The following is a 25605-nucleotide window of genomic DNA, read 5'->3' as shown; positions in this document are numbered from 1 at the left end:
CGCACGCACGCACGCACGCACACTCTGACTAAGATGTAGTAAATTAAAAAGAGACATAAACAAGGGAGGTCTGGGATCAAGCTTAACACTGTGATTAGATTTGAAGGCCAGTTCCATTGATTACAGTGATAAAGGTTGAGAAGAGAGGAGATGTGGAAGGTTAGTGTACCTTTTGTTTAACAGCTACAGGGATAAATGCGCAGCACTGATCACTGACAGAAACCACAATAAGCATAAAAAGATTAGGAGCGAAAGAGGAGGAATATCCTCGCTTGTGAAAAAATGGTTTGAAAACAAATCAGTAGTCAGGGAAAGGATAAACAAAGATTAGAAAGGGTCAGAGACCTGTGCTCACACAGCCCCAAGGACAGATTTATTCACTACGTTTACAGCGTTTTGAGATCTCTTCCCCCCGAAGGTAAATAAAACGGTTCAGTAGAGCAGAAGAGTATTTTACGCTGAGAAATAGCATCCTTTGTGATTGGTAATGCTCCTCCCGGAGGCTATGAAACCCTTATTAATGTTAATGCCCATTGTTTCTTTTTATGACTTGTCAATGCCACAGTCTAAAGAAATAGTCTAACATTTTATTTCCTAAACCAAACATGTGTAACTACAGACAATAAAATATGGTATCGGGCTCTAATTACAGAAAACTGGCAGATTCTAATGTGCGATCTTAAATAAATCATCCTTGAACTATGAGCATTTACCTCTAAATATTAGGTGCAAGGAATCATAAGCAGCATACAAGACCCACAAAACTTCTAAAGCTTTAATATAATCTTCCCAACTATCTTGCGGTCTGAGCCAAGATTACATGAGACAACTCTTGCATTCTTTTTACATAATAATGAAACAAATATAATTCTGAGCTATGAGAAAAAAAGAGGGGAAAAGGGTGCCGGTGTGTGATTTTTCAAAGTCCTTTTTTTTATGTTGTCTTTGAAAGAAAGCAAATAAATAAAGTCACATGTTTTGACAAGAAGAATAAATGATACATCCAGGGTTCATTGCATTTGAACGACACAGTAATAGATAACGGCAATTAAAGATTCTTATTAACAGGAAACATTAAGGTCCTGGTAAATGTTGAATTAATTGTGAGACGTTGCAAATGTTTGTAAAAAAGACACTGAAGTTCACCTTTCCCCCATCGGCATTGTATTCTTTTTCGTTGACATCTAGCAGCCGAGCCAGCCCAAAGTCGGTGATTTTGATGTGGTTCGGAGATTTGACCAGAACATTCCGGGCTGCAAGATCTCGGTGGACAAGTCTACGCTCCTCCAGGTACATCATTCCCTGCAATGCAGACATTCAAGCCCAAGATTACAGACAGTAATTATAATTTTTTACAATATTTATTTGCATAGAAAACATACTGTATCGGCAATCAGATATGTGCTTTGATATACAAGAAAAGGCACAGTGTACCAACTATAAAGTTCCTACAAGCAGAATTTTAGTACATTTTTTAGTCTTACCACAGTTTCTCAATTTGTCTTGGTAGTAAAAGTATAACTGTCATTCTTATGCATAAATATGTGTTGATCTAAGCTTCAGTGCTTCTCCACTCATTCAACTTTGAGATGGGTCCTTGGTCCAATACACAACATCAAATAGATGAATTGCTTCCTTACAATGCAGCCTAGTTTTACAAATTCTAAATAATGACCTAAATAATTATATGAAGTTGTGATCTGGAACTTGTGATCCAAAGCGTCATATTCTAACTTTGGGTGAATTATTTAGTTTTGGCCTACTGAAAAGCTAGTCTTTGTAATTGTCTTAATTTGTTGCAGGCACTACATTTTTTTTAAATATATAAATGCCCTGTATTTAGCTCCTTTCATCCTCCCAAAAACTCTGGCCAGACTTAGTTCTATACCACAGTAGACCAAAATATTCACTAATGGTCTCATCTGAGCACACCACCTTCTTGCATACAGGTTCACTGTATCCCTTTCAAGGCTCCTGGCAAACTGCTTCTGATGGCTTTCTTTCAACAATGACTTTCTCCTCACCACACTTCCAAAAAAGCCTTTTACAAGATGATCCCAATTGAGCAGGGGATCTCTACAGCTCCTTCAAAATTATCATACGTCTTTCGGTTGCTTTTCTGAATAACAATCACCTTGCCCAACCTGTCAGTTTAATTAGGCAGCCATGTCTATTTAGGGTTGCAGTTATGCAACATTCTTTTCATTTTTTTGTATCATGGATGATTTTTCCTTTTTACTTCCAAATTATGCTCAGCAGTAATCCGTGTTTGTCTGTCATATAGAGTATGAATACAATTCACAGAAATTTGAGAGAATGAATAAAAGAGAATGTAATCCTTTTGCATGGTGCTGTACAATAATACATAGTGTATGTGTACATGGAAGTCTGACTCTGCTTATAACTCCATTTGCTTTAATCATTATCAACATCATTACCAACAATCAAACCCATATTAGATTTTTGATACCTCTTTGTGTCATTATCATTACAACCATATTGTTATTTCATTCTGAAAACTCTCAGCAACAACTACAATAAAAGACCTTCTAATTGCCGAAGGCCTGCATTGGTAATAAAACAATCATCCACAAGCATCAACAGATCCCATAAGAGTGAAAAGTGTTGGAGGGAAACACTTTTCTCAATACATTTTTAAAGTCATTAAGAAACTAAGCCTGCAATCTTCCTTTCTTTTCAAATTTAATTATTGTTGTAAGATACTGTGATTGCTCTTTTTTTTCCTCACAAACTTTATTTGAACATAGAGGGTATGCAGGCTGCCTTTTCCTGCAAGAACTTTTCCAAAAGAACAATTCTAAACCAAGCATTTACAGCATTTAGCAATAGTGGGAAGTTTCTAGGATCTTTTTCTCAAGAAGTTGCATCTCAAGAAGTTTCCTAAAACTACCCAAATAAATATTTGTGATTGACCCTAATACATATATTTTTTACAAAAGTACTATTGGTTCAAATGGCAAAAGATTTGTGTCCTGTGACTTGCAAAACCAAATCTTCTCCCTCGTATTCAGTGTTTTCTTGTTACAATAAGAGATGTATTCCCTTTTGTCAAGTATTTATGTATTGTCAGCACAACTGCATGATTGAAACAATGCATTTACACTCACACATATAAACAAATAAATGCAGTGTGAATGAATCCGGGATACTTGATCAGGTAATTCTGACAAAAAATTCCAATTAAGTCCTCAAGGTACAAAAATCAAATTCCTGTGCATTCATTCAAACATTCTTGAATTCCTACAATACATCCTTTGCCACATATTTAAAGTCTTTACTGCCAATTACAGATCACTGAAAGTGTAGACTTGAAGAAAATGAGAAATGGGTGGTTGATGGGAGAGGTGGAAACAATCTCAAATTGGACAAGCAATAACAGGAACCACTTTGTTTGAAGTGGCGGAAAGACTGAAAACCCAGGTCTTATTTGGAGCCATAACAAATTGCATTTAGCAAGAATGGGATGAAATGAAAAGAGGAGTGGAATGGTGGGGGGAGGTGGTTGGGCAGGCTGAAAGTAGCCGAGTAGTCAAAGTTGGGGCTGTGCTAGAGCACTCTAAAATGTGAGATTACACTGGTGGGGCTGCAATCACCCTGCCTCATTTGGCTCCCTCTCAAAGAGGAGTGGGTAGTTTCAGTGCACACCTGCACATTTGCATACAAGCTCAAATGCAACTATAGATATGTGACCCACACAATGATGTCCTCACATGTTGCAGGTGTCTCATTATTAAGAGATCACTGCAATATATTAAACATATATAATAAACAAAAGCCATAAACGCCAACTTCCCGGCTATTAGGTCATATAAATGCAGTACCTCCCTTTGGTTTGATCCCATTTCTTACAATAGTTGACCATTAAAACCTTCTATGTAATAAATGTAAAAGCAAAAACTTAAGACAGAGCAGGCTGTTCAAACGTAAAGCACACTGATGAGATTTTGTTTGCAATAATTTAACTGGTCATTTCACCACTTTAAAGTGCATTGTCTAAAGTGCTGTAATAAAGTAAAATCTGAACATGATGGTGTGGGTTTCAAGGTGTATGCCGGCATTTACTTAAAGTTCATAAATCATCAACACTGTTAGTCTGTCATAGCGTATTCTGCCAGATTTTTGACATATTCTTATTTATATGTAGAGCACCCAGTAATCCCCTCAATTTTCAAGACAATTAAGCAGTGGAGGAAGAATGGATGGCTTGGCAACCCGTGAATTTTAATTTACCAGCACAATGAGATTGAGAAAGGGGAGTTGATGGTGTGTGCAGACTCCGAAGTTGCAGCAGACATGCATAAGAAAAACTTTTTTTTTTGGCTTTTTGCTTGGTTGCTTTCATTTACAACCCTCCCACGTGGGCGTGATGGGAACAACTCACTGCCCGAGGTTTGTACTTGCAGTAAACCGGGATGCATCACCCACACCAAAGCCAGCAGGGGAGCATGTATTTCAGGTGAGCCTGGCACCAAAAAGAAATCCCTAGGTTTCAGACAGACTCTGTTATAATCACACCTTCAGAAAAAGTGCTGCCTACCAAACCACAGGGATCTCGCCTATGCCCCAAACCCTGCATAGTTATTTTATGAGGGGAAGAAAGCAAAGAAAGGACAGCAAACACGCAGAATGTTTAAGCCACTGCATTCAAGAGCAGCAGAATTTTTCCCCCCTAAAAAATCCAAGTGGAAGTAGTTCAGCTTGATGCACCTGGTACCATCACCGGTCACCAGCCTATCACAGAGTGACATAAAAGGGAGACACAGTCATACAGGCACACTCTCATACCTGAGGGAAATTTGAAGAGATCAGTCAACCTAACAATCCTGCTTTTGGACTGTGGAACTTGTAGAGAACCCATGCCTGCATGGGGTTGACATACACACTGTAGCAAGACACCAGGCTGATCGTCGAACCCAGGATACTTTTGCTTCTTGGCTAAAGTGCAAACAAGTCCATAAAGATGACTAGTGGGACTCAAATTGACTCACTGAATGCAGCCAGACATGTACATTATCTGTCTTTATGCAACAGATGAATACTTTCTGTATTCATCTGTTGCTTTAAAATTAAAGTAGCATTCGACTGCATTAAACTAGAACAATATTTAGTTATTCTCGGAGTGCAATAGGCAAAACCGAAAGCAAACAATACAAGTTATACAGGTGTTGCGCACTGTTGAGAAATTACCTCTGTGAAGTCAAAAGAAATTAAATTCCATAAAACATGTGTGCATGTTTTGGTTATTTATGCTTAAGTCAGATTCAATTCCCTTTCCAAGTAAACAGACTTGTCTTCAGATGTGTTTTCTGAGGACAGATTTGGCAGCAAGTTAAAAAGAAAAAAATCAATAAGGATGAGCGTGAGGAGAATCGGTGGCCATTTTTCACTGACATAGAGGTCTCTGAGTTGTTTATTATGACAACACACTCAGTTGCTCACATAGGGAGCTGTCAACTCACTCATCTTCCATAAACAGATATCCTGATTCAAATGAAAATTTTTTTTATGAGAGTGTTTGTCTAGCACATCCTGTACACATCCTTCTTGTAAATTCTCTGATCTGTCTACTCATCAAGATGATAAATTTAAGCTGAGGACAAACTACACAACTTTTTCAGTCGTTGCAGATGTTGTAAAGAATTGGAGATCACACTCACAGGCTGGTTTCAGATGTGAATAACTGGAGATCACATGCTTAACAACTGCACCTACTGAGAGATCACAGACTACAGGGTAGAAGATCTACAAGTATATTTCTGATCCACTCATTAATTTTAAAATGCTTATCACATTATTTTACAGATCACTGAGGTGTCTGAAATCCAAGTATCCCTGTCTTTCATGTTTTGTTTGTTTCCATTATATCACCATATGATGGAAATTATTTAAGTTTTTAGCAGGACAACTGTTTTGTGTTTATGTTCATAATGAATAATGGAGTGGAGTGTTTTTATTTCCTCTCCAGTACTTTTGTTTTAAAACTAAATCAGAAAAACGACAATTGCAAGAATAAAAAAGGCTGCATTTCTATCTTAACGCTGCAGTATGTAGTTTATATATTTTTTTCTACATATTTGCTAAAACTGTCATTATGCCGTTACAGAATAAACCAAGGGAGAGAAAAAACAAACAAAGAAACAAACAAACAAACAACTTCCCAATCCTTATTTAGTATAGGACATGTTGAATAAGTGGACCAAGTGAAAACAGGGAGAGATAAGTGATAATTTAATCATTACCAAATCATTAACTGCAATGACTAGGTAGAGCCACTAGGACTATATGTACCCAACAAACATTTTAAATATAAATCAAAAATTGATTAGTAAATAATTAAAGATTATCTCCTCTTAATTTTAAAAGGTAGATCTTAAATATTTTCTTCTGGGAGTAAATCAATTTACTCTGCCAAATTTGCTTCACCAAATATTTGACCAACATAAAATCTGTTGAGAGTATTTTCTCACATAACTTGAGAGTTTATCTCTGTGCAGTTAGTTATTTTTGAGTACACACACAGAGAGCAAAGCCTATGACTTATGATTTAGCTATTATGGTGCTGGAATTATTGCACATTAAATGCATTAATACTCCCAGACAATACTCAATTTTACTTTATATATTCAGAGACGCCTCAGAGCAACAAGATGACCTGACTTTGTTTTTTCATTTTTAGGTGGAATTATATTTTCCATTTCTCTCTATTGCTGCTTTCTCAGGTTAAGCATTAATAAAGGGGGTTGAAGAAGCTGTTCAAAGAGCTTAGGTCAAGTCAAGCGCTTTACTCACTCACTCATAATATCTATTTTTTTGACCCATGCTTTAACTGAGGCAGAGAAACGACGCCGTAATAATAAATGATAAAAGATGGGTTCAAATAAATACTGCTCCAAGCCTCACTACATTTATCTGCTGTGACCTCACCATAGTTTTAGACGGATCTTATGAATTTCTTTCAACAGGAATTGATAAAAAAATGAGTTAGAGAAAGACAAAGACACCCAGATAAGCTTAGGCGTCTATAAGTAAAGATGAGTAGACAGCTACGCGAAACAGAATTGTAGAAAAAAATACAATATTCTGTGAGGGGCTCCCCAACTGATGGTAGCAAAATACAGATTAGCTTCAAATTCAAGCCATTCCATGACTAAAACTAAACACATATATGAGATCGATTGATGGACACAACACCATCCAGTTGATTTACCCAGATTTTGAATGGAAAAGTGAATAATATTTGGTTCTGAGGGAGAGATGGTGGGCACTTGTTGCTGTGAGACTGCCGAGCAGCCATCACTCCAAATAAGATTCAACTGTTTTGCAGCAACAGCCTCTGTATCAGCTGAGCAGGCAATGACCTTACTTCTTCAAGCTGGTGGATTTATTTTTGCGCCAACAACTCCAATGTTATGGAAATAACAGCCTTGGAGCAATGAAAGCTCATGAATGTTATTAAATAGTTCAGTTTGACAGGAATAAATTGCTTGTTGTAACTATTTTTATAACAATTTTTCTGACCTTTTGATCCCACTGTGAGAAAAAAAAAAGACAATGCCAAGGTTACATGTCATTGGCTTCTTAAAGATGGAAATAATGGATAGTTGTATTCCTCTGCCACAGTCTGATTAGAAGTTTGATTTATTGCCCTGTGCCTAAGCGCCTATAGGCAAAACAGAATTTTCCTCATTGGTCCCAATGTACTTCCGGGTCTATTAACATTTGTCTTGTTTAAGGTTTATGTCCTCCTCACCCTTAAAATGGAACGGTCTATCTTTATTCAGACTTTATTTTTTTTAACATACCCATCAGAATTCCTAATTTTGTTTTAGAACACAGAAGTAATTGGACACGTCAACATAAGTTTCAGTAAGTGACATAAACAAACCATAAAAACAACAAAAGAGCAAGAGCTCTGCTCTTGAGAAAATGGTAAGCTAATACTTTTGAAGTCCTTCATGCAGCTGGCTCTTATGAATGAATGTATGAAGGGTATCTCTTGACCTTACCACCCACTGAGGGAGGGGCAGACAAAAATGCTCAGGCAGTGAAAGATGGAGAAAAAAAAGAATCAGCCTACCCATGCAAATAAAGTACACAGTTTAAGCTTTTAAAAAAGTGGCTGTGTGCATGAGACAGAAAGTGAGAGAGAGAGAAAGAGAAAGGGAGAGAGAGAGAGAGAGAGAGAGAGAGAGAGAGAGAGAGAGAGAGAGAAATCCTCCGGCCTATTTTCATTCGGTGAATTAAAAACCTATATGTAGTCAGAGAATTGAATAAGCTTTTGCAATAATCTGTTCTAGAAACCTAGAACAGACATTAAGAATAATAAACTATTACAATTTTCACCTTACAACCTAGAATAAATACACTGTCCAATGCCTTGCAAAATGCAAATTGTTGGTCCAATAGCATAATTACCTAAATCATTTTTTGGCCAAATTGAGATATCTGCAAAACTTTACTCTCCTACCACTGCTGCCTCATTGTCCTCAGCCAATCAGAACTCCTGTTAAAAGTCCAAAATCACTGTCTGTCATCTTTGTGACTTAGGCATTTTTCCCACTACATACAAAGATGGCAAAGTTAGCCATGAATAAAATATTAGATATTCCCAGAATTAAAGTGAAAGAAAATAAAGACAAAGAAAGTCCTCTGAGGTTACGTAATTTAAAGTATGGCATTGAGAGTTTTGGTACAGATTACAGATGAGATCACTACAATTGTAGCTTCTCCGTTTTAGCCACATATCAAATTACAAATGACAATTTAAAAATGTATTATTTAAAGGAGCTTCTGCTGTTAATTTAGAAATATCATTCAACTTAAAGTGACTGTTTTGAACTTTAGCAGACATATTTGGATTGAATTTGTTTATGGAGCTATAATGCCCAACTATTTTTGTTCCAGACGTTTTTCCTGCTAGCAGATAATCTCATTTCTTTTATTGAAAGTAACCTAAAAACTATTCAAGCATATTTAGAAATGAACAAGCATCTTTATGTTGACTGCTTTTCATCTTTTCCTTTTGAATTTTTATTTAGACGGCAGGCAAAGACAACCTTTTCTGTGTCTTTGAAAAAATGTTGCTTGGGGAGAAAGGCTGGCAGAGTGATGAAACTTTATCATCAGCATCAATGAGCATGCTTTAGGCCTTTGATAGAACTGAGAAATAGAGTGCAGAGTTGCACCAATAAAAGCTAAAAACCAAAAAAGAAAAGAAAAACACAGATTTGTATGAGAAGAGAGTCTTGGAACCACATTGGCCTAAATGTAATTATGATATGCTTCGGTTTTTATAATGTGCATGTGATGCTTTCCCTTATTCTATATTCTTTGCTCTTTATTGCTTGATTTGTGCTTTCCATGTTAATTAACACAAAACAGCATAGATTGAAGGGAATGCAGAATTAATCCATGAAATATTAGGTACAACATTTTCCTTGGTTTTTTTTTGTGTGTGTGTGGTGTTTTTGTCTTAATATTTTATTTATCAGTAATTTAGAATAATTGCTAATGGTCATTTTAAATGCATCAGTTTTTAATGTCTATATCTCTGATACATAAGGTATAGATCACAGGCTGTAGCACTGTACTACACACCTGGCTTCCTTTGATCCAAATAAAATGTGACAAAGACCGTCACTGCTTGCAGCAAATCCCTTTTAAAATAACATCACATTTCCGATGGTGTGCCATTAAAAGTTGATTTCATAGTGATGGAGCAAGACAAGAACAAACAGGAAGATCAGTTACAGTGACAAAAGGAGAGGGGAACAAAAAAGGTGTTCGTTTTTGTGTTTGACCCAGATTGCGCCATCCGTTCTTTCATCCTAGTGGTTTACCTTCACAGAATCACTCCTGCCACCCTGCCAGCATGTTGTGTGCGCCAGGTCCCTACAGGCATCTTCGGGATCAGGTGGCAAATTCATAACATACGCCAACAACATGACCTTGTCCTGGCCGAACCCACTCAAGCCCAGTGAAATTGGCAACAGGGGCCAACGGGGTGAGTGAGAATAAGAGAAGAATGAGACACCAGATGGATATGTTAATGTATTTGGCATGCTTTAATCTGCTTCTGCTTATGTCTGTCTCTGTCATGGTCTTTCTCCTTGTCAATGAGGACAAACAGAAGGAAATGTCATTCTCAAAGCTTGACAACAGGCTGGTCAGGCTCTTTTAGGAACCACGGACCTTCTGCAGCTACAAATAATCATGGTTGTGGCAGAGAATAGCTTAATTTGTGTCCCCTTGTATTACAGCAGGCTGTAATTTGAGGAAATGGTAAATCGTTAAAGGAGGAGGCTGGCACAGGAATCAGATATTTAGCCAAACATCTGACAGTGTTATCATAATGGCATATATAATATAATCATAACCAGCAGTTTAGATTTTGTTTTGAATCAATATGTGAACATACATCTCAACACTTTAATAATTAAGAACTCTGTGTTACTGAATCACATTACAAGCAGAACTAAAGTGAATGTTGTTACAGGTGTCTTGCATCTGCAACTTAAAACCATGACCACTAAAATTGTTGCTTTTGCTTCATGCACAAGCCAAACAAAATTTCACATCAAACCTGTATAGTTTTTGCTTGTTGTCTTGACAGTTTTATTATTTGCTGACATTTGCAGAATAAGGACTTTGGTATGCTAGTACCTTTTGATCTTTGAGAGATTGTGATGTTTTCAGAAAAACACCAATCAGGCTTAAGATTCTGACCACTGATAAGTAAAGTGAACGACGCTGATCAACATGCCATCTGTTAATGAGTTAGATCGGAATTAAGGAACAAGTGAACATTGCATCGTCAAAGCTGATTTGTTACAAGCAGCAAAAAGTGATTCATGAAGGGGTTGAGCAGCACAACATAACCTTAGGTTCTTGATATATTCTCATATCTCCCCAGATCTTAAAACAATCAACCATCTGTGAAATTTGCTGAACAAACAAGTATGTTGTAAATCATGGTAATCTCACTACAACACTTTCAGTTCTTACAGGGTCTTCTGCTAATATATTTGGGGAAAATACCAAACCACACTTTCGGGAGTTCAGTGGTAATTCTCACTGTGAAAAAAAATAAAAAATACAAAAAAATCATCTACAGTGTTGGTTGTCCCCAAGGCTGTTATCCCTCTTGTTATTTATTCTATATACAAAAAGCTGTACCAGTGCTGGCAGGTACCTAATTAAGTTTGCTGATGATAAGGTCCTGGACCGCCTTCTCCAGAATAATGAGCAGGAACATGGTCCGGTGTTGGATGTTTTTTTTTATTTTTTTTATTTACCTGTGTGAATACTCTCTTAAAAACACGTCAAAGAAAAAAAAAAGTTAATCAATTTTAGACCCCAAGTCTGACAACTATCAGAGGAAATCATATACAGACTATTAATGAGTACAAGTATCTCAGAGACGATCTAGAAAACACATGAAATACACAGAAGAAACAGAACAGATTTGACTTCCTAAATAAGAGTTGCTTTTATTTGATGTTAACTGTAAAATACTGATGATTTACAATGGTTTTGTGTAGTGTTTAACTACTTGTATTTCATACTGCTTTGGTTGCACGATGGATGCAGAAATTAACACACTAAGGACAATAGTGACCATTGCCATGAAGATGCTGAGGATTCATTTGAATAACACATCTATAAACAGAGATATCTTAATAAAATGTATCTATACTAACCACAAGTATTCATCTGTTTCTGCTTTTAAATGTCTGCCCCTTAGGTTGGATGTTAATGAACTGATGTCCAGTCCACAAACTGGACTGGACAGCAGTCCAGTTTGTGAATGGACTGCTGTCCAGTGATTCACAAACTGAACAAAACTGTCCCTTGTACCACAATGGACTTTCTAAAAACGTGTTTTTCAAAGTCAACATGCCCATACATGTTTATGTTTTTTATGCAAGAAAATTGTTTCATTACTTATGTAGTTATTGTTTTTGACATATTTTTCAGAGACTGTAAATCCTGGCACACGATTAAGTAGTATGCAAAACAGCAATGAGCTGCAGAAGATGTTACAGATTTTTTTTTTTTACATCGTCTGTGGTTGTGTGTCTGATGGAGATCGTGTGCATTATATATGTAGTGATGCTGCTTTTAGTCATTAGTCAGACACAAAGCAGTTGCACTGAATGTAACTGAAAGAGCAGCATTTACACATAATTCCTCATCTGATCTCTTACGGCGAAGACTTCCCATCTAGTATGTTTTACATTTGTCTTTGCTTAAAAACAAGTAACCTGATATGTTTGTGCTTTCCATTGGAGGGTCTAGACTACAGCTGTAGGTTGTTTGCAAAGAGATAAGTGTATTGAACCACATTGGTGAACCACCTCTTGTGTATTTTATGTAAACAACACCAGTGCCTAATTTGAACAACACTGTTGACTACAGGAAAGGCTTTTTTCAAAACCGATAATACAAATGGTATTTTTTTAATTTTCATTTTTTGACAATTTACACAAACACAATTTAGGCTTTTGTAAATAGCCAGGGTAACTTTTAAAATCAAACGATGGCAATTATTTGCTAGCAGTTTACTGGTTAAGTCTAAATTAAGCATTTGTTGAAATACTGCACTCATAAAATTGACACATTCCCCTACGATTAATTCATATTATTAACACTAATTTCTTTGCAAAGATAATAAAAGACATGCTTCAGTATCGTTTTTTAGATTGTTGTAGGTCTGATTTTCAAACAACTTTACAAATAATATAAAAAAGAAAAAAAAAAGAAAAAATATTGTAAGCTTGTTTTAGTTAGTCCTAGAGGGATGAAGTATTCCCCATACCCTCCATTTTTCATTAAGTTCTAAAGTAGTTTAAACCCCAATTGGCCAGACTTACTCGATCTGGTCAAGCTGCCTGTGAGCCTTTTCAACACTAAAACAACTTTAGAGAAAAGAGAAAACAGACTGTAACTACACTCCTGCCAGTCAATAAATAGAATAACTGACACTTCTGCCATTATACCATCCCTTTTCAGCTCTGAAGTAATGAACTGTAATAGAGAAATGATAATAATGATGATAGCCATAATTAGTGAGATAATAACAGGGTAATCACAGTGTGCCGTAACGGGAGACATTAGCCGTGATCTATGATTGATCTGTTGCAAGGGTTGCAGCTTGGTAATCGAGCAGGAAATCCCTGCAATGGGGAGATGGAAAAAATCGTTCTAGGGTTCAAGGATTTGTTGATTATTAAACATCTCATAATATATGTCTTGCGTTAATACCAACGAATCCTGTGTTTTATAGATTAGAACTTTTATAGGAAAATAAATCACATTTAAATAAATCATATTTTGTCAGACAGGTGTTTTACTGTATTCTTCTGCTAACTAAATGTATCCATGTTGAATCTTCTCTGATGTTAGCAAAAGTAATAGATAGTGAGAAAAAACAGAACATAGTCAAAAAATGCCAAATAAATGTTGACTATATGGACAAAGTTGTCCTCAGGCTCTTGACCCCACCTCCTTCTGTTAATAGAGCATTTGTTCTATTTCATAAAGATATTCAATGGCATATCCTAAATAATTTGTCTAAATCTAAATTGTAAGGGGGAAATTTGTGTGTAAAGACATTATTCAAATAAAACTCACTCAAAAAATGCAACTAGTACAAATATGTATTTAAATGCATATTCAAACACGGGACTTTATTATTTATGTAAATTAAGCGTCCATCATCTCTGAACATACATAAAGTCATGGCATATGTCAATGAATCTATCAGCCAGTCTTACTTCTCAATTTTTCCTATTCAAATCAAATCCTTTAATGAGGAAGAGAAGGAATTTTACCCCAACCTCATCTGACTAACTCTAAGGCGACCTTCACATACGATTAAGATCACCCTACAGTCTCCATGACCTCAGTGATTCAGTGGAACCTGCTTTGATGGGCGCAAGTTTGGTAAACCTTCTCAGTGTGAGAAAATCACAAGGATGTTTGCTCTTCTCAGTTGTTTCTACTATTATTCTATGACACAGTACAATGTTTAACACTGTGTAAAGTATCAGATGTTTTAAACATTCTCAACATCAGGACAGCAGTAGTTTTAAACAGAGTCAGAATATAACAACGAGCAAAAATGTTTAAAATATGTTTGCTCTTTTACTGCAAGGCACCACCAGCCTGTGTGAAGTTATGCATGTAATGCATGTAATCAAATTAGTTATTTTAATTGTTGCATTTGCAGTTTTTTTTGTCTGCACCAGGCTTCATTTAACAGTGTGAAAGTGTGGGTGTCCAGAAGTCACTCATTAGTGTTGACCTGTCTCCCCAAACCACCAGTCTCATCCATTGTGTAGGCTGCCTGCAGTCATCCATTTTCCCCCCCCATCACCCTACTTGGCCACATCCATCTCTGCTCAGTCACACACTTTTCAAACTGTGTCACTGCTGTAGGTGTGTGTGTGTGTGTGTGTGTGTGAGTAAGAGAAGGAGATTAAGTAGGAGACAAAGACAGAAAAATGGGAAAGAAAAAAAAGAGAGCGTCTTCCTCTTGACTTGATGGAATACTTGATAGACAAAATGGCAAACGGTGAGTTAGTGTAGGCCAAATCCTCTTTCTGTATCCGACTCTCTTGGCTGCTTTTTATCTGCCAGCTGCCTGAGGGTTTGTGACTTTACATTAACAGGTCATTCTAGTTGGCCAAGTTTCATTACAAGCATTCTTTATGTGCTTTGCAGATAAAAGCAAAAACAATTCTCGTATGCCTGTAAGACAACATGGTAATCCAGCTGTACATTTCCCATCTGTACTTTTTTATCTGCATTGGCTCTTGCTGGTAGCTGAATGAGCAAGGTGTTGCACATCTCATTAACCTTCCTTCTTAATCAAGTTCTTTTTGAAAAAGTGTAATGTCCTTACTTTTTCTATCCCAATAAGCTGGAATATCATTGAAAAGTTATTTTATTTATATGGTAAATGAACTTAACTTAGCACTTTTCCAATCATTTTTGACCACTCAAAGTGCTTTACACTAGAGTCACATTCACCCGTTTTTCACTCACACGCACACACACATTTATACACCAATATGCAGATCGGTAGGCAGTTCGGGGTTAACTGCCTTGCCCAGGGGCACATTGACATGTGGCAGGAGGAAGCTGGAATCGAACCTACAATCTTCCAATCACAAGATGACTACTCTATCCATAGAGCCACAGTCTCCCCCATATATGGATTTATTACACACAAAATTATATTTTCAAGTCATTTTGATTGCAATTTGCAGGTGATGTAAATTAGAATATTTCATAATGACTAAGAATTTTTAATACACTGATGTCAGCCTAGTGAAATGTATGTCTACGTACTGTGCAGTGTATGAACTCAATACTTTGTCGGGGCATGCTTTGTGATAACGCAATTGGCTTTGTTGCAAGTAAGGTCACCCACTGCAGGAAATGGTATCCCTCATCTCTCTCTGCACCATAACCCCTAGAATCTTTATAGGTGTTGGGTCAGGTGAGCTTTCTGGCCAATCAAACACAGTGATCCAGACTTAGCTTCATATTGTGACCCCCCAAATCTTTACCAAACCCTCTCCCACATCCAGTGAGATCTCTTTGGAGCCTTTTCTAACTTTACTGGTATTAAAAGTAAGGAATTACTTCAGCTATAACCATCATAGTCACATTTTTATTTGGCACTTATATTTCTGTAACAGAAAACAAGAATCATTGTCATTTTAATTATTTGTAATTTAACTTCTTACAGAAGCTAGCAACTATGCCTTTTGTCTTTGGGCCTTACACTATTAGTCAAAGTGCTTATACTTTATTTTTAACCATATTATGCATGGAAATACAAACTTGCCCAACCACCTAATTTGACGCAATGTAATTTGGTTTAGTGGCCTTACCTCAGTGTAAGAGATAAGGAATCTCTTACACTGAAATCTGACCCAGTGTTTAGACTGCAGTAAATGCAAAGCTGGGAAATAAAATGCAAACAAGTCAGTCCATGGTCCATAGCACAACATTTTGCTGTATAGATAATAAAATCCAGATCAATATAAAGGAGTTGAGGTGATTTCGCAAAGCTAAATGCCACGAGCATTTCTTTGAAATATTATATAAGAAGACCATGGACTAGAGCAAAATGCTGTATTTGATATACTTTGTTAGGGCATTATCTAATGAGAACTATAATTTATTTTGTCACTTCTGACTCTCCTGCAATGTAAAAAATATACTAGCATAAGTGCAATGTGGTTCAATGTCCCAATACATAAAAATTCAAAAATACATTAATTCAAATAAACTAATCCAGCTATTCAGTTGCTGGAATTCCAGCATACAGCTGCTTCTATAATAAATTAAATATCTACCCATAGGGATGGAGGCATTCTGGTCGGCGACACAGAATATATACTAATGCTGTAATGAAAGACCCCGACAGAAATGTTTCAGAATTAATTAGTACACACATGAAAGAGAGGCAGACAGCAAGAGCCAGAAATGGAGGAGAAGGAAGATAGGCGGACACTTGTTGACATTTCTAAGGGTTGGGATAATCAAAGGCTTGATTCCTGTGATCTACTTCTTGCTCTGTGTGTTAAAATCTAGTCTCAGAGCAGGGATGTTATCTGCCATGGATGGCAGGAATCAAACATAGGAAATAAATGTTTTCTCTAAGAGTGCATATAAAAATAGAATTGTGTTCGTTGGCTTAAAAAATATGTCAACATTGCTTAGTAACATTTAGAACATGGAAAGTAGGACACAGATATAAATATTTGACAATTTGGGGTGTTTATCTGAGGTCAGTCGCAAGTGCATTTGAGTCATTATGATAAGGGCTGTCGATTTTTGGAAGCTTTTCCTCTTTATTTTGGCAGCCACAGCAATAATAATAATTTTTAAAAAGTCACTCCCTTAACTTGTTGGCAATATACTCATTTGAAGGCACTTCTTCAGGGATACTAATGCTAAATAAAAAGCAGTGTGATGTAAAATAAAGTTCTTGTAATGGCTCTATGATGATCAAAGGAGGCAATAAGACATTTTAGGGAGAGTTAAAATTAAACATTTTGATTTGACAAAAAGTCAATTTAAAATTTATCCTGTAAGCAAATAAACCAATGAGTATACCAAGGTTTTATAACAAGGGCAACAAAGCTTTAAGTTTAAAAAATAAAAATTTGCACAAATGGTTAAAACAATCCTTTGCAACTTTTTGCTATGTTTATGGTCACTGGCCGGCTGAAAGGTGAGTATCCAGTCTTTTGAAGCTTTCAACAGATTTTCTTCTGAGATTGTCTGAAAAAAAGAAAGATTAGCACATTATGATTCTGTCACCACTATGTGTCGCTGTAAAGACTGTGTGTTTCTGGGGACAGACAGTTTACTTTTATCCTGACGTGGCATTTTACATGGGAGCCTAAAAGGTCAGTTTTGGTTTAATCCAACTAGAGCAACTTCTTCTACATTTTTATTGTGTCCCTCTAAACGGCTTCCCGTCAAATGCAAACAGCGATTCTTAACACTGACTTTCTTCCTTCTACTCTTTGAGAAAGACCCATATTTATGGAATGTATGAGTAATACTGTAGTTGTTGAGCAGATTTCCCACCTGACCTGTGGATCTTTGCCACTAGACTATGTTCCTCAACTTCACAATTGTGTCCTACTTTAAGTTGGTCTAAATTAAAATCTCAATAAAATACACTAAAGTTTGTTGATGTAATGTGACAAAAAGAATAAAACGTTCAATGGGGTTTAAACCCCTTTTCTCAACACTGTGGGTGCATAGACGTTCCTACGGTGATGTAAATTTATTAAGGAAATCACACAAAGTCAATGCAAACTTTTGACATTCTTTAACAAGACTGTGTATTTGGAGCACTGAATCAAACTGATTTTCTTTTCAGATTTTGGTAAATCAACTTCATTTTCTCTACCAAAAATTATGACTTTTTCATAACCCAAATATGGCCTTCATTTAGACGAATGAGGAAGAATTGTAGATAGACATAAATAGACAGAAAAACCTTTGACCTATTTCACAATTAATATTCAAGCACTAGTTTAGACTGCCCACAAAAACATATAATAGGAAGGGAAAAAAGGAACAGTTGGTCAGTGGGTAGAATAACTGAAATGCTTATGTACAAGAAAATAAAATCAGCTCTGATAACAGCATGGCGATAGTACAGCATGTGTAATAACAGAGGAACAAAACATAAAAGTGATTGTTCATGGGAGGTTATGGTATATTCGTCATGCTTTAATGTTCAGAGAGGTGGAAAGAAAATGCTGGATTCACAAGCTAAAATAAAAATAAAAACAAAGCAGAGAAGCAAGTGAGAATAGAGACAGAGTGGAAAGGGAATTGGAGTGATGTGAGTTTTCATGGGAACCCTAGGGATGTCTGTAATGAGCTGGAGGGAGGCATGTTTGCCTTGCTTGGTTTACAAAGAGATATGACCCTGTGATATACACAGTGGGGCTTTTTAACCACTCCCACACACATCCATATAATACTGGACTCAAAGGAAACCCAAGGCAGTCATCTCGATGAAGACAGAGTTACCAAGAATGAGATTTTGCAACAGTGTAATGGAGGCTTCTTAAATGTGTGGCACTGAAAGAGAACGGTTCAGAGCAACACCGTGAAGTAGGTCCCACAGGTAGCAGAACACCAGCTTGTCCTTCCACGGCAGAATACAGAATAGCAGAACATTAAATAGTCATGTTAGCTGCTCTGTATTATCACTTGAATCATTCTGTGTCTTTTATTGAATGTGTGTAGTCTGCAAATACACACATTTGAGAAAAAAACTATAAAACATAACTTGTTCAAACCAAGTCTAAAAAAGTTGTGTATTTCTCATAAGTACATTACAAAGAAATCAAAGGATATCATACGACTAAAAACAAGACCAACTCCAGATTAAATGGTTGTGACACCAGTTCTAAATAAAATACAGTTGAAACCAGATGTTCACATTGTCTAAAAATACAAAGAACCTCTTTCCTCTTCCAGTCTAACATCAAATCCATTTTAACTTTTCTGCTTTCAGGTCAGCTACGATTATCAGAATTATTTGCATTTGTTAAAAAGACTGTCACTAATGTTAAGCCTAGCTAGCATTGCCACCGATGACTGTGGATAAATATTTCACCTGTAAGGGGAAGTTGTTTCTCCTCCATTACCACATGGAACAGCGTGTACACAAAGGTGACTGACACTGCTAATAGCTTCCTCCTGGTTATAATTGGCTGATTTTGACCGGGAACAATGTATTCCTGCAGATTGTAGCTCAGAAAGAAGTTTTTATTTTTATTTTTATTTTTTTTATAGAAGTTACATACTGCAGTGCATGTAAACTCCAACATTTTTATTTATTAAATAATAAAATAAACAAACCTTTAGCAAATCTGTCACTCAACATTCTGTCATTTAGCTAATAGAGAAAAGCTGATAATGTCAGTAGAGGGGCTGTCTCTAGATCCATTTGTTTGTCCATCTCCACTCATCCTTGCAGGATCCCAGGGGGAGGTGGCACCTATCTCCAGCTATCAGAGGCTTGTGCACCCTAGAAAGGTCGTCAGTACATCACAGGGCACAGGGCAGGTGCTAGGTATTATGATTAATTTAACCCAGGTGATGAACAGGCAACATGTCCAGGGTGTTCTCTGCCTCTCACCCAATGGTCGCTTAAAATAGGCTGCAGATATCTAATATCCCCCCCCCCCAACCCTGCATTGATATGTGGATATAGGCAACGGATGGATGGATGATTAATTCAATATTTGCTGTAGGCCACATATTCACTTTAGTCTTCAAATTGTGCCTCTTTAAATCCCAAAAGTTAAACTCCCAGAAGCTGTTGTCACACTGAGCCCAAAAGCAGGGAATTGAGTGCATGTTGTGGCAAATTGTGTTTCACGCTGTCTCTTTTGGGGCTTAAGTGATGCCCCCCACTCCCCATCACCCTTCCCCTGTTGTCTGACAGGGATGTTTATCTCATGAAAGACCACAAAGGATGTACAAATAACAAGCATTTATGCTTTGTGTGTTTTTTTGAATGTCTATAATTTTTGCATATTCCATTGTAAAATGATAAAATATCCACATAACTTATTGTCTTGTAGCTGTTATACAATAGTCCAAGAATTTGCTTTGTTAATTTAGTGCTGTCAGATTATCTGTGCATAAAAAAGTGGAGCTGAAATTAAAAAAAAGTCTCAACGACCTTCAATAAGTCAATAATTTTTTAAATAGATGGACAATCTCGATTTTAGCAAAAATCTGACATGTTAAAAACAGATTCAAAACAAGTTTCAAAATGTGAATCCATCATCTGACGGGCCTAAAAATATCAGCATCTAAAATGGTAGTGACTACAGAGGATAAAGGTCTATAACATGTGGCTCAGGTCAATCTGGTAGATGATGCACTTCACATAAAAAGTAATATTCCTTATAAACCAAAACAAAGGGTCAGCAATCACTAAATTAGATAAACAAAATGTTTGCCACAACCTAACGATTTAGAGAAAAATAAAATTGATGTTTTTATTACTTTTATTACCTTTTATGTTTGTCATTAGATTATGGTAAATGGTCTGTACGTGTACAGTGCTTTATCAAATCCAGAGGACCCCAGAGCGTTCAGCACATTCACGCATACATGTAATTCACATTTTTTAATACCAAAAGTGCCTAAATCAATAGTTGATATTATTATCAATAATTATTTATATAAATTGTAAATTGAGTGAATGGTAAAAACAAATTGTCAAAGTCTACAAACATGTGTGCATTAGATGTTGTCATGACTGATGATATAGAAGACAGACATGGTCAAGGTGCAGCATTGGTGAATGCTTTTCATTTACTGGATATTAGTAGGTATTAGTTAGTCATTCGTTTTCTTTCAGGGACCTGTAAGGAAAACCTGTATCCACTCCAAAATTACTACTTTGGAGTGGATGCTTTGTCCAAGCAACACATTTTGTCCAAGCAAAATTTGTTGCGTGGACAAGCCAAATGTCTGGTTTTACAATCACTAAAGATAATAATTAGACTTTTCATGAACAATGACATGGATATTTTTAGAGAACCTAGGATGAGGCTTTAATATTTAAGAATATTCTACCAAATTGTCAAAAATGGAGGCAGACGCATAATGCTGAGGGTCTGCTTCACTGACAAATGTATTGGCACATTCCAGAAGGTGAATGGAAATATGAAATTGGACTGGCACTGAAGAATTTAACTTCAGTTCAAATAAACATCTAGATAGTTGAATTTGATACAATTGGGTCTCCCAGCAGGACAATAATTTCAAACCCACCTCAAAGCCATTACTAGAAAACACAACGCTTCCAAACAATAAAGCTCATTGAATGGTCTCTACAATATTCATACTAAAAGTGGATCAATGTGGAGAAAAGACAGATCAACCAGAAAACTAACCTGTTTAAATAAGCTCTTCTTTTTGTAATAAAGTGTGTTCAAATATTCAGGAAAATTGTGCAGTGAACTTTGTTGGTGGCTTATAAATGTATATGATTTCTGTGAAACTTCCTAATGCCTGCATAATAGTGAAATACACAAACTCCTGCATTCACTCAACCACAAAATTAGTCCTTAGGAAGATAATTACCATAATAATTGTGCATGAGTGTACAAGAAAAAGTGTGTTATCTAGGAGATTTACAAACTTGACATAATGAGAAGGAAGTGATAGTTTGTTATAGTCAAAATAAACATAAAAACAGACACAAAGGCCAAAGTATGATAATGATGCGTTTGCAGTAACCCAAATAAACTGATCATTCGTATGTTTTCAAAGCAGATCAGCTATTAATTTAGATTGGCTGTGATGGTGGTCTTGATGCAGAGATTACCGCAACGATGGTGTTTCAGAGTGATCTTTACAGTGGTAAAGACCATTTGAGACTGAATGCACACATACATGATGATAATAACAAAATGTAATAATAACAATGAACCAACAAAGTCTTCACAATACAGTCTAACAAATTAAGTCTACCAATTTACCTTGTCAATATAACAGAGGTTAGAGCAAAGTACATTTTGTATTTGTATATATCCAGCATGAAAAGTCTTACTGCCAGATGGAATTGCCTTTGATAAGAATGAAAAAAAAAAAAAAACATTATGTGGAAGATGATAAGTGTGTCCCAAATTTAGATGATGATTTAATATTTCCCTTGGAAACCAACTGGAGAACAGCCAGCTTTGATTTAGCCAAAAACAGCAACAGCAGTATTTGTATAAGATATTAAATCTGAGGCTGCATCTGTTCCTAAGTCATTTCCATTCTCCGTTCTCTTTCTTTTGACTCATTACATTTCTCTCGGTTTAAAACACTGTATGCAGTCACTCAGAAAAATGCACCATGCTTGTGAATATTCAATTGTTAAAATGTGGGAGATAAACATTTTCTTTTTTTTGTGAAATAGCACAGAATAAGACAAAGCTTCTGATTCTAGGACAGACAAATTCACTATATCTAATTAAAATTCCTTCCTGTAATCCTACTCCTGTAACAGCGAGTTCCTCGCCGACATTTATTCCACCAAAGCCGAGCAGGTCTGTGAATTATTGAGCTCAATTTTTTAGGAATATTGGAAATCCTTAAGTAGGCTAAAAACTGCCAAATCTAAAGCCTCTGAGGTAACTTGTGGATTTAAAGGCTCAAATGTATTATTTCATTTGATGTATCTGAGTACAGACAGCAACTCAGTTCACAATTTATCTAACTTATATCCAAAGCAATCACTTGAGGTTAAATAGCAGACACTAACACAGATCTTTCAAGTGCCCAATAACACTCATAGTAACATCTAGTTCGACCAAATCAATTAAGCATTATAGCAGCCCCTTCAATACAACGTGTACTACTTCTTACCTTGGCAATCTGGACGCACCAGTTGAGCAGCAGCTGTGATCCGATGTTGTCCTTGTGCTCGTGGACGTAGTCAAGCAGGCAGCCATGAGGCATCAGTTGTGTCACCAGCTGGATAGTCGGACTCAGGCAGACACCCAACAGCCGGACAAGGTGAGGGTGCTCCATGCTGGCCATTATTAAAGCCTCCTGGAAAAAAAAAAAAGACACATTTACACTAAGCGATAAGGGGTATTACGGGCATGGCCAGTCAAAGCTTGCTTTAAAACACACGCAAATTAAATTACCTAGGTATATATGTCCTGTGGTAGAGAATGTGTTTACATCTCTAGAATTATAAACTTAAAAAAAAAATGGTTGGTTTTAATTCAGTTGGAATAATGTGTAAGAAATGTGTTGTTTTTATGAGTCAGGTAGTTTGACTGACCTTCATGTAGTCCTTTTTTAAATCTGTGTAAACATCACAAATTTGGAATTGGTTTGATGTGCTTAATCAATAAATTCCTAACCACAGGAAAAAAAGCACATCAGTTTGTGCATCTGCACAAAACAATGTAAAAAAGGATCCCTTTGTTTTTATGTTGTATATGTTTTTAAATGAATTTTAAGCAGGAATAAGTGGTTTACTACTTTAGAAAAACAATGTAATGAAAGACTTCAGGTAAATGTAAATAACCACCAACATTTAGTAGTTTTTGAAAAGTGTTCAGTTTCTGGTTATATGACACTTGTAACACATTTTGTTTAAAAATGCAAAAGCACCAATGTTGTTTTTGCATTTCCTCAGAACTACTTCTGCAATAAATTTAGTAATGCAAACTAATCAAAAACATAAAATAAGAGGTTACATGTCTCATTAATATTTGACAACACAGATGATTTCAAAGGAAGTGTGTATTTGCAAACCTTTTGGAATATTATAATAACCTAGATAAAAAAAAAAAAAAGAATTTCCATAAACAGTTTTATTTCCATATCTCAAGTCTAAAAAAACTGATAACGTTTAACCCATTGGAATCATCACCTTGATCAAAGCTCCTTTAATAGAACAAAACCTTTTGATAGCAAATAAGAGAAAATGAAGTCAGTCAGTTAAGTTAGCTAAAATGTTTTCAGATAAATCCTTATCAGAAAAAGATATAAACCTTACTCTTGAAATGTCATATTGTGCAAAGATAGTTTTCCTGTTAATGTCAAAGGACAAATGCTCTCACACTCTCTCACTCCTGAAGAGTTCATCATGTCGTAGACTGTACTGTGGGAGATCACAGGGCCCCTTATTCTCTTTAAGGCTGAAGTTCCTCTTGAAGTGAGCAGCAACGATCCGCTCAGTCAAAAACAGTTGAATACTATTCAGTGCAAAGATCAAAGTGACTTACTACTTCAAGATATTTTGTGGTCTTCATAGTAAAATAAAGATGTGGTAAATACAGCAAAGAGGGGGGGTTGCTGTAAATCATTAATACCTGCCAGGGAAATTTAGCAAAAATGGTTTCTTTCTAGTTGTTTACTTCACATTGTGGATGTCTTGTATAAATGTAAGAAACGCAAATCTCTGGCCTGCAGCATCACATATGATCAAGGTAGCACATCTTTCAACATTTCTTTTTAAATAAAATAATGCTAAAGGCAAGAATATAATTAAAATGGATTGAAAAGTGTTCATACACAACCTGATAGGTGTAAATGTTTTAGTCAATGTAACAATTGTTGAACAAATAGCTGTGCAGCAAAGTACACAAGTCATGAGGATTACACAGTCAAGAGAATGTAAACTCACCAGGCTTCAATATTTCTCCCTTTTCCTTTTTTTAATTAAAGCTGCAGTAAATATAATTTTCTTTTTTAAATAATTGTACATATTTTATTAAAATTTTTCATATTTGTTAAAACTGTCACTATATCCTGACAAAATGAGACTGATAATCTGTGGAAAAAAATTAAGCTGTGGTGACCTCCCTGAGGTTCTAATGCCATTGCTTAGTCAGAAACAACCAATCGGAGCCAGGAGGAGGGTCTTATCATTGTCAATCATCCTTGTGTATGTCTGCTTCACTACAGCAACTTCCTTACAGTGGAGCCCACCAGTCTGGTTTGCTTGACCACCAATAACGGTGGATAAAGAGTTTTCCTGTAATAGCAAGTTATTTCACTGCCAGCTGGAGACTCAAATTACAAGCACCACTTCATCCTAAGTTTTGAAATCGAGGAACATTTATCTGATTGAAGTGATCAAAAGACGGGAAGACTTTCTGAACGAAGGGTTTCCTGATCCTGCAAGCCCTTGCTTCCGCAGGAAGAAATCCCACAGCATGTGCTCCTTCTGCACCAGTGGTACAGCTGTCTGATGCGCTCCAAAGCTTTCTGTCCATAACTCCTCAACGTGCTCTCAGTTCCCATATAGCGGCATGCATTGAATTCAGTGTGTAGTTCAGACAAGATAGTCAGATAGAATGGGTTTTTTTATTTTATAACATTTTTTTGGGATCGATTGAGTTACCTTCGCATGTACTCTCTGTAAAATTGAAAATGTTTGCGCGTCTGCTCCAACTGGTCAGGTGTGTGAATTGTAATCTATCAAAATGACAGATAGTCTTCAGATTTTTCCATTACTGTTTAAAAAAATTATCAAAGAAGTAAAACATTCTGTTAAGATGACAT

At 36.3% G+C, this 25605-nt stretch overlaps 1 protein-coding gene across 1 annotated transcript in view; it reads right to left on the bottom strand.

The window, feature by feature from the left end:
* Positions 1-25605, bottom strand: part of erbb4b (erb-b2 receptor tyrosine kinase 4b) — a 298712-nt gene that overhangs the window by 17451 nt on the left and 255656 nt on the right. The window contains exons 20-21 of the mRNA XM_081604430.1: positions 22948-23133; positions 1147-1302 (exon numbers count right to left, since the gene is read on the bottom strand). Of these exons, the coding sequence (XP_081460556.1) occupies positions 1147-1302; positions 22948-23133 (342 nt within the window). The remainder of the gene's footprint in view (positions 1-1146; positions 1303-22947; positions 23134-25605) is intronic.

This window comes from Poecilia reticulata, chromosome 2, assembly GCF_904066995.2.
Source record: "Poecilia reticulata chromosome 2, P_reticulata-male-v2, whole genome shotgun sequence".
Taxonomy (NCBI): Eukaryota; Metazoa; Chordata; class Actinopteri; order Cyprinodontiformes; family Poeciliidae; genus Poecilia; species Poecilia reticulata.
This window is presented reverse-complemented; position numbering and strand designations above follow the sequence as displayed.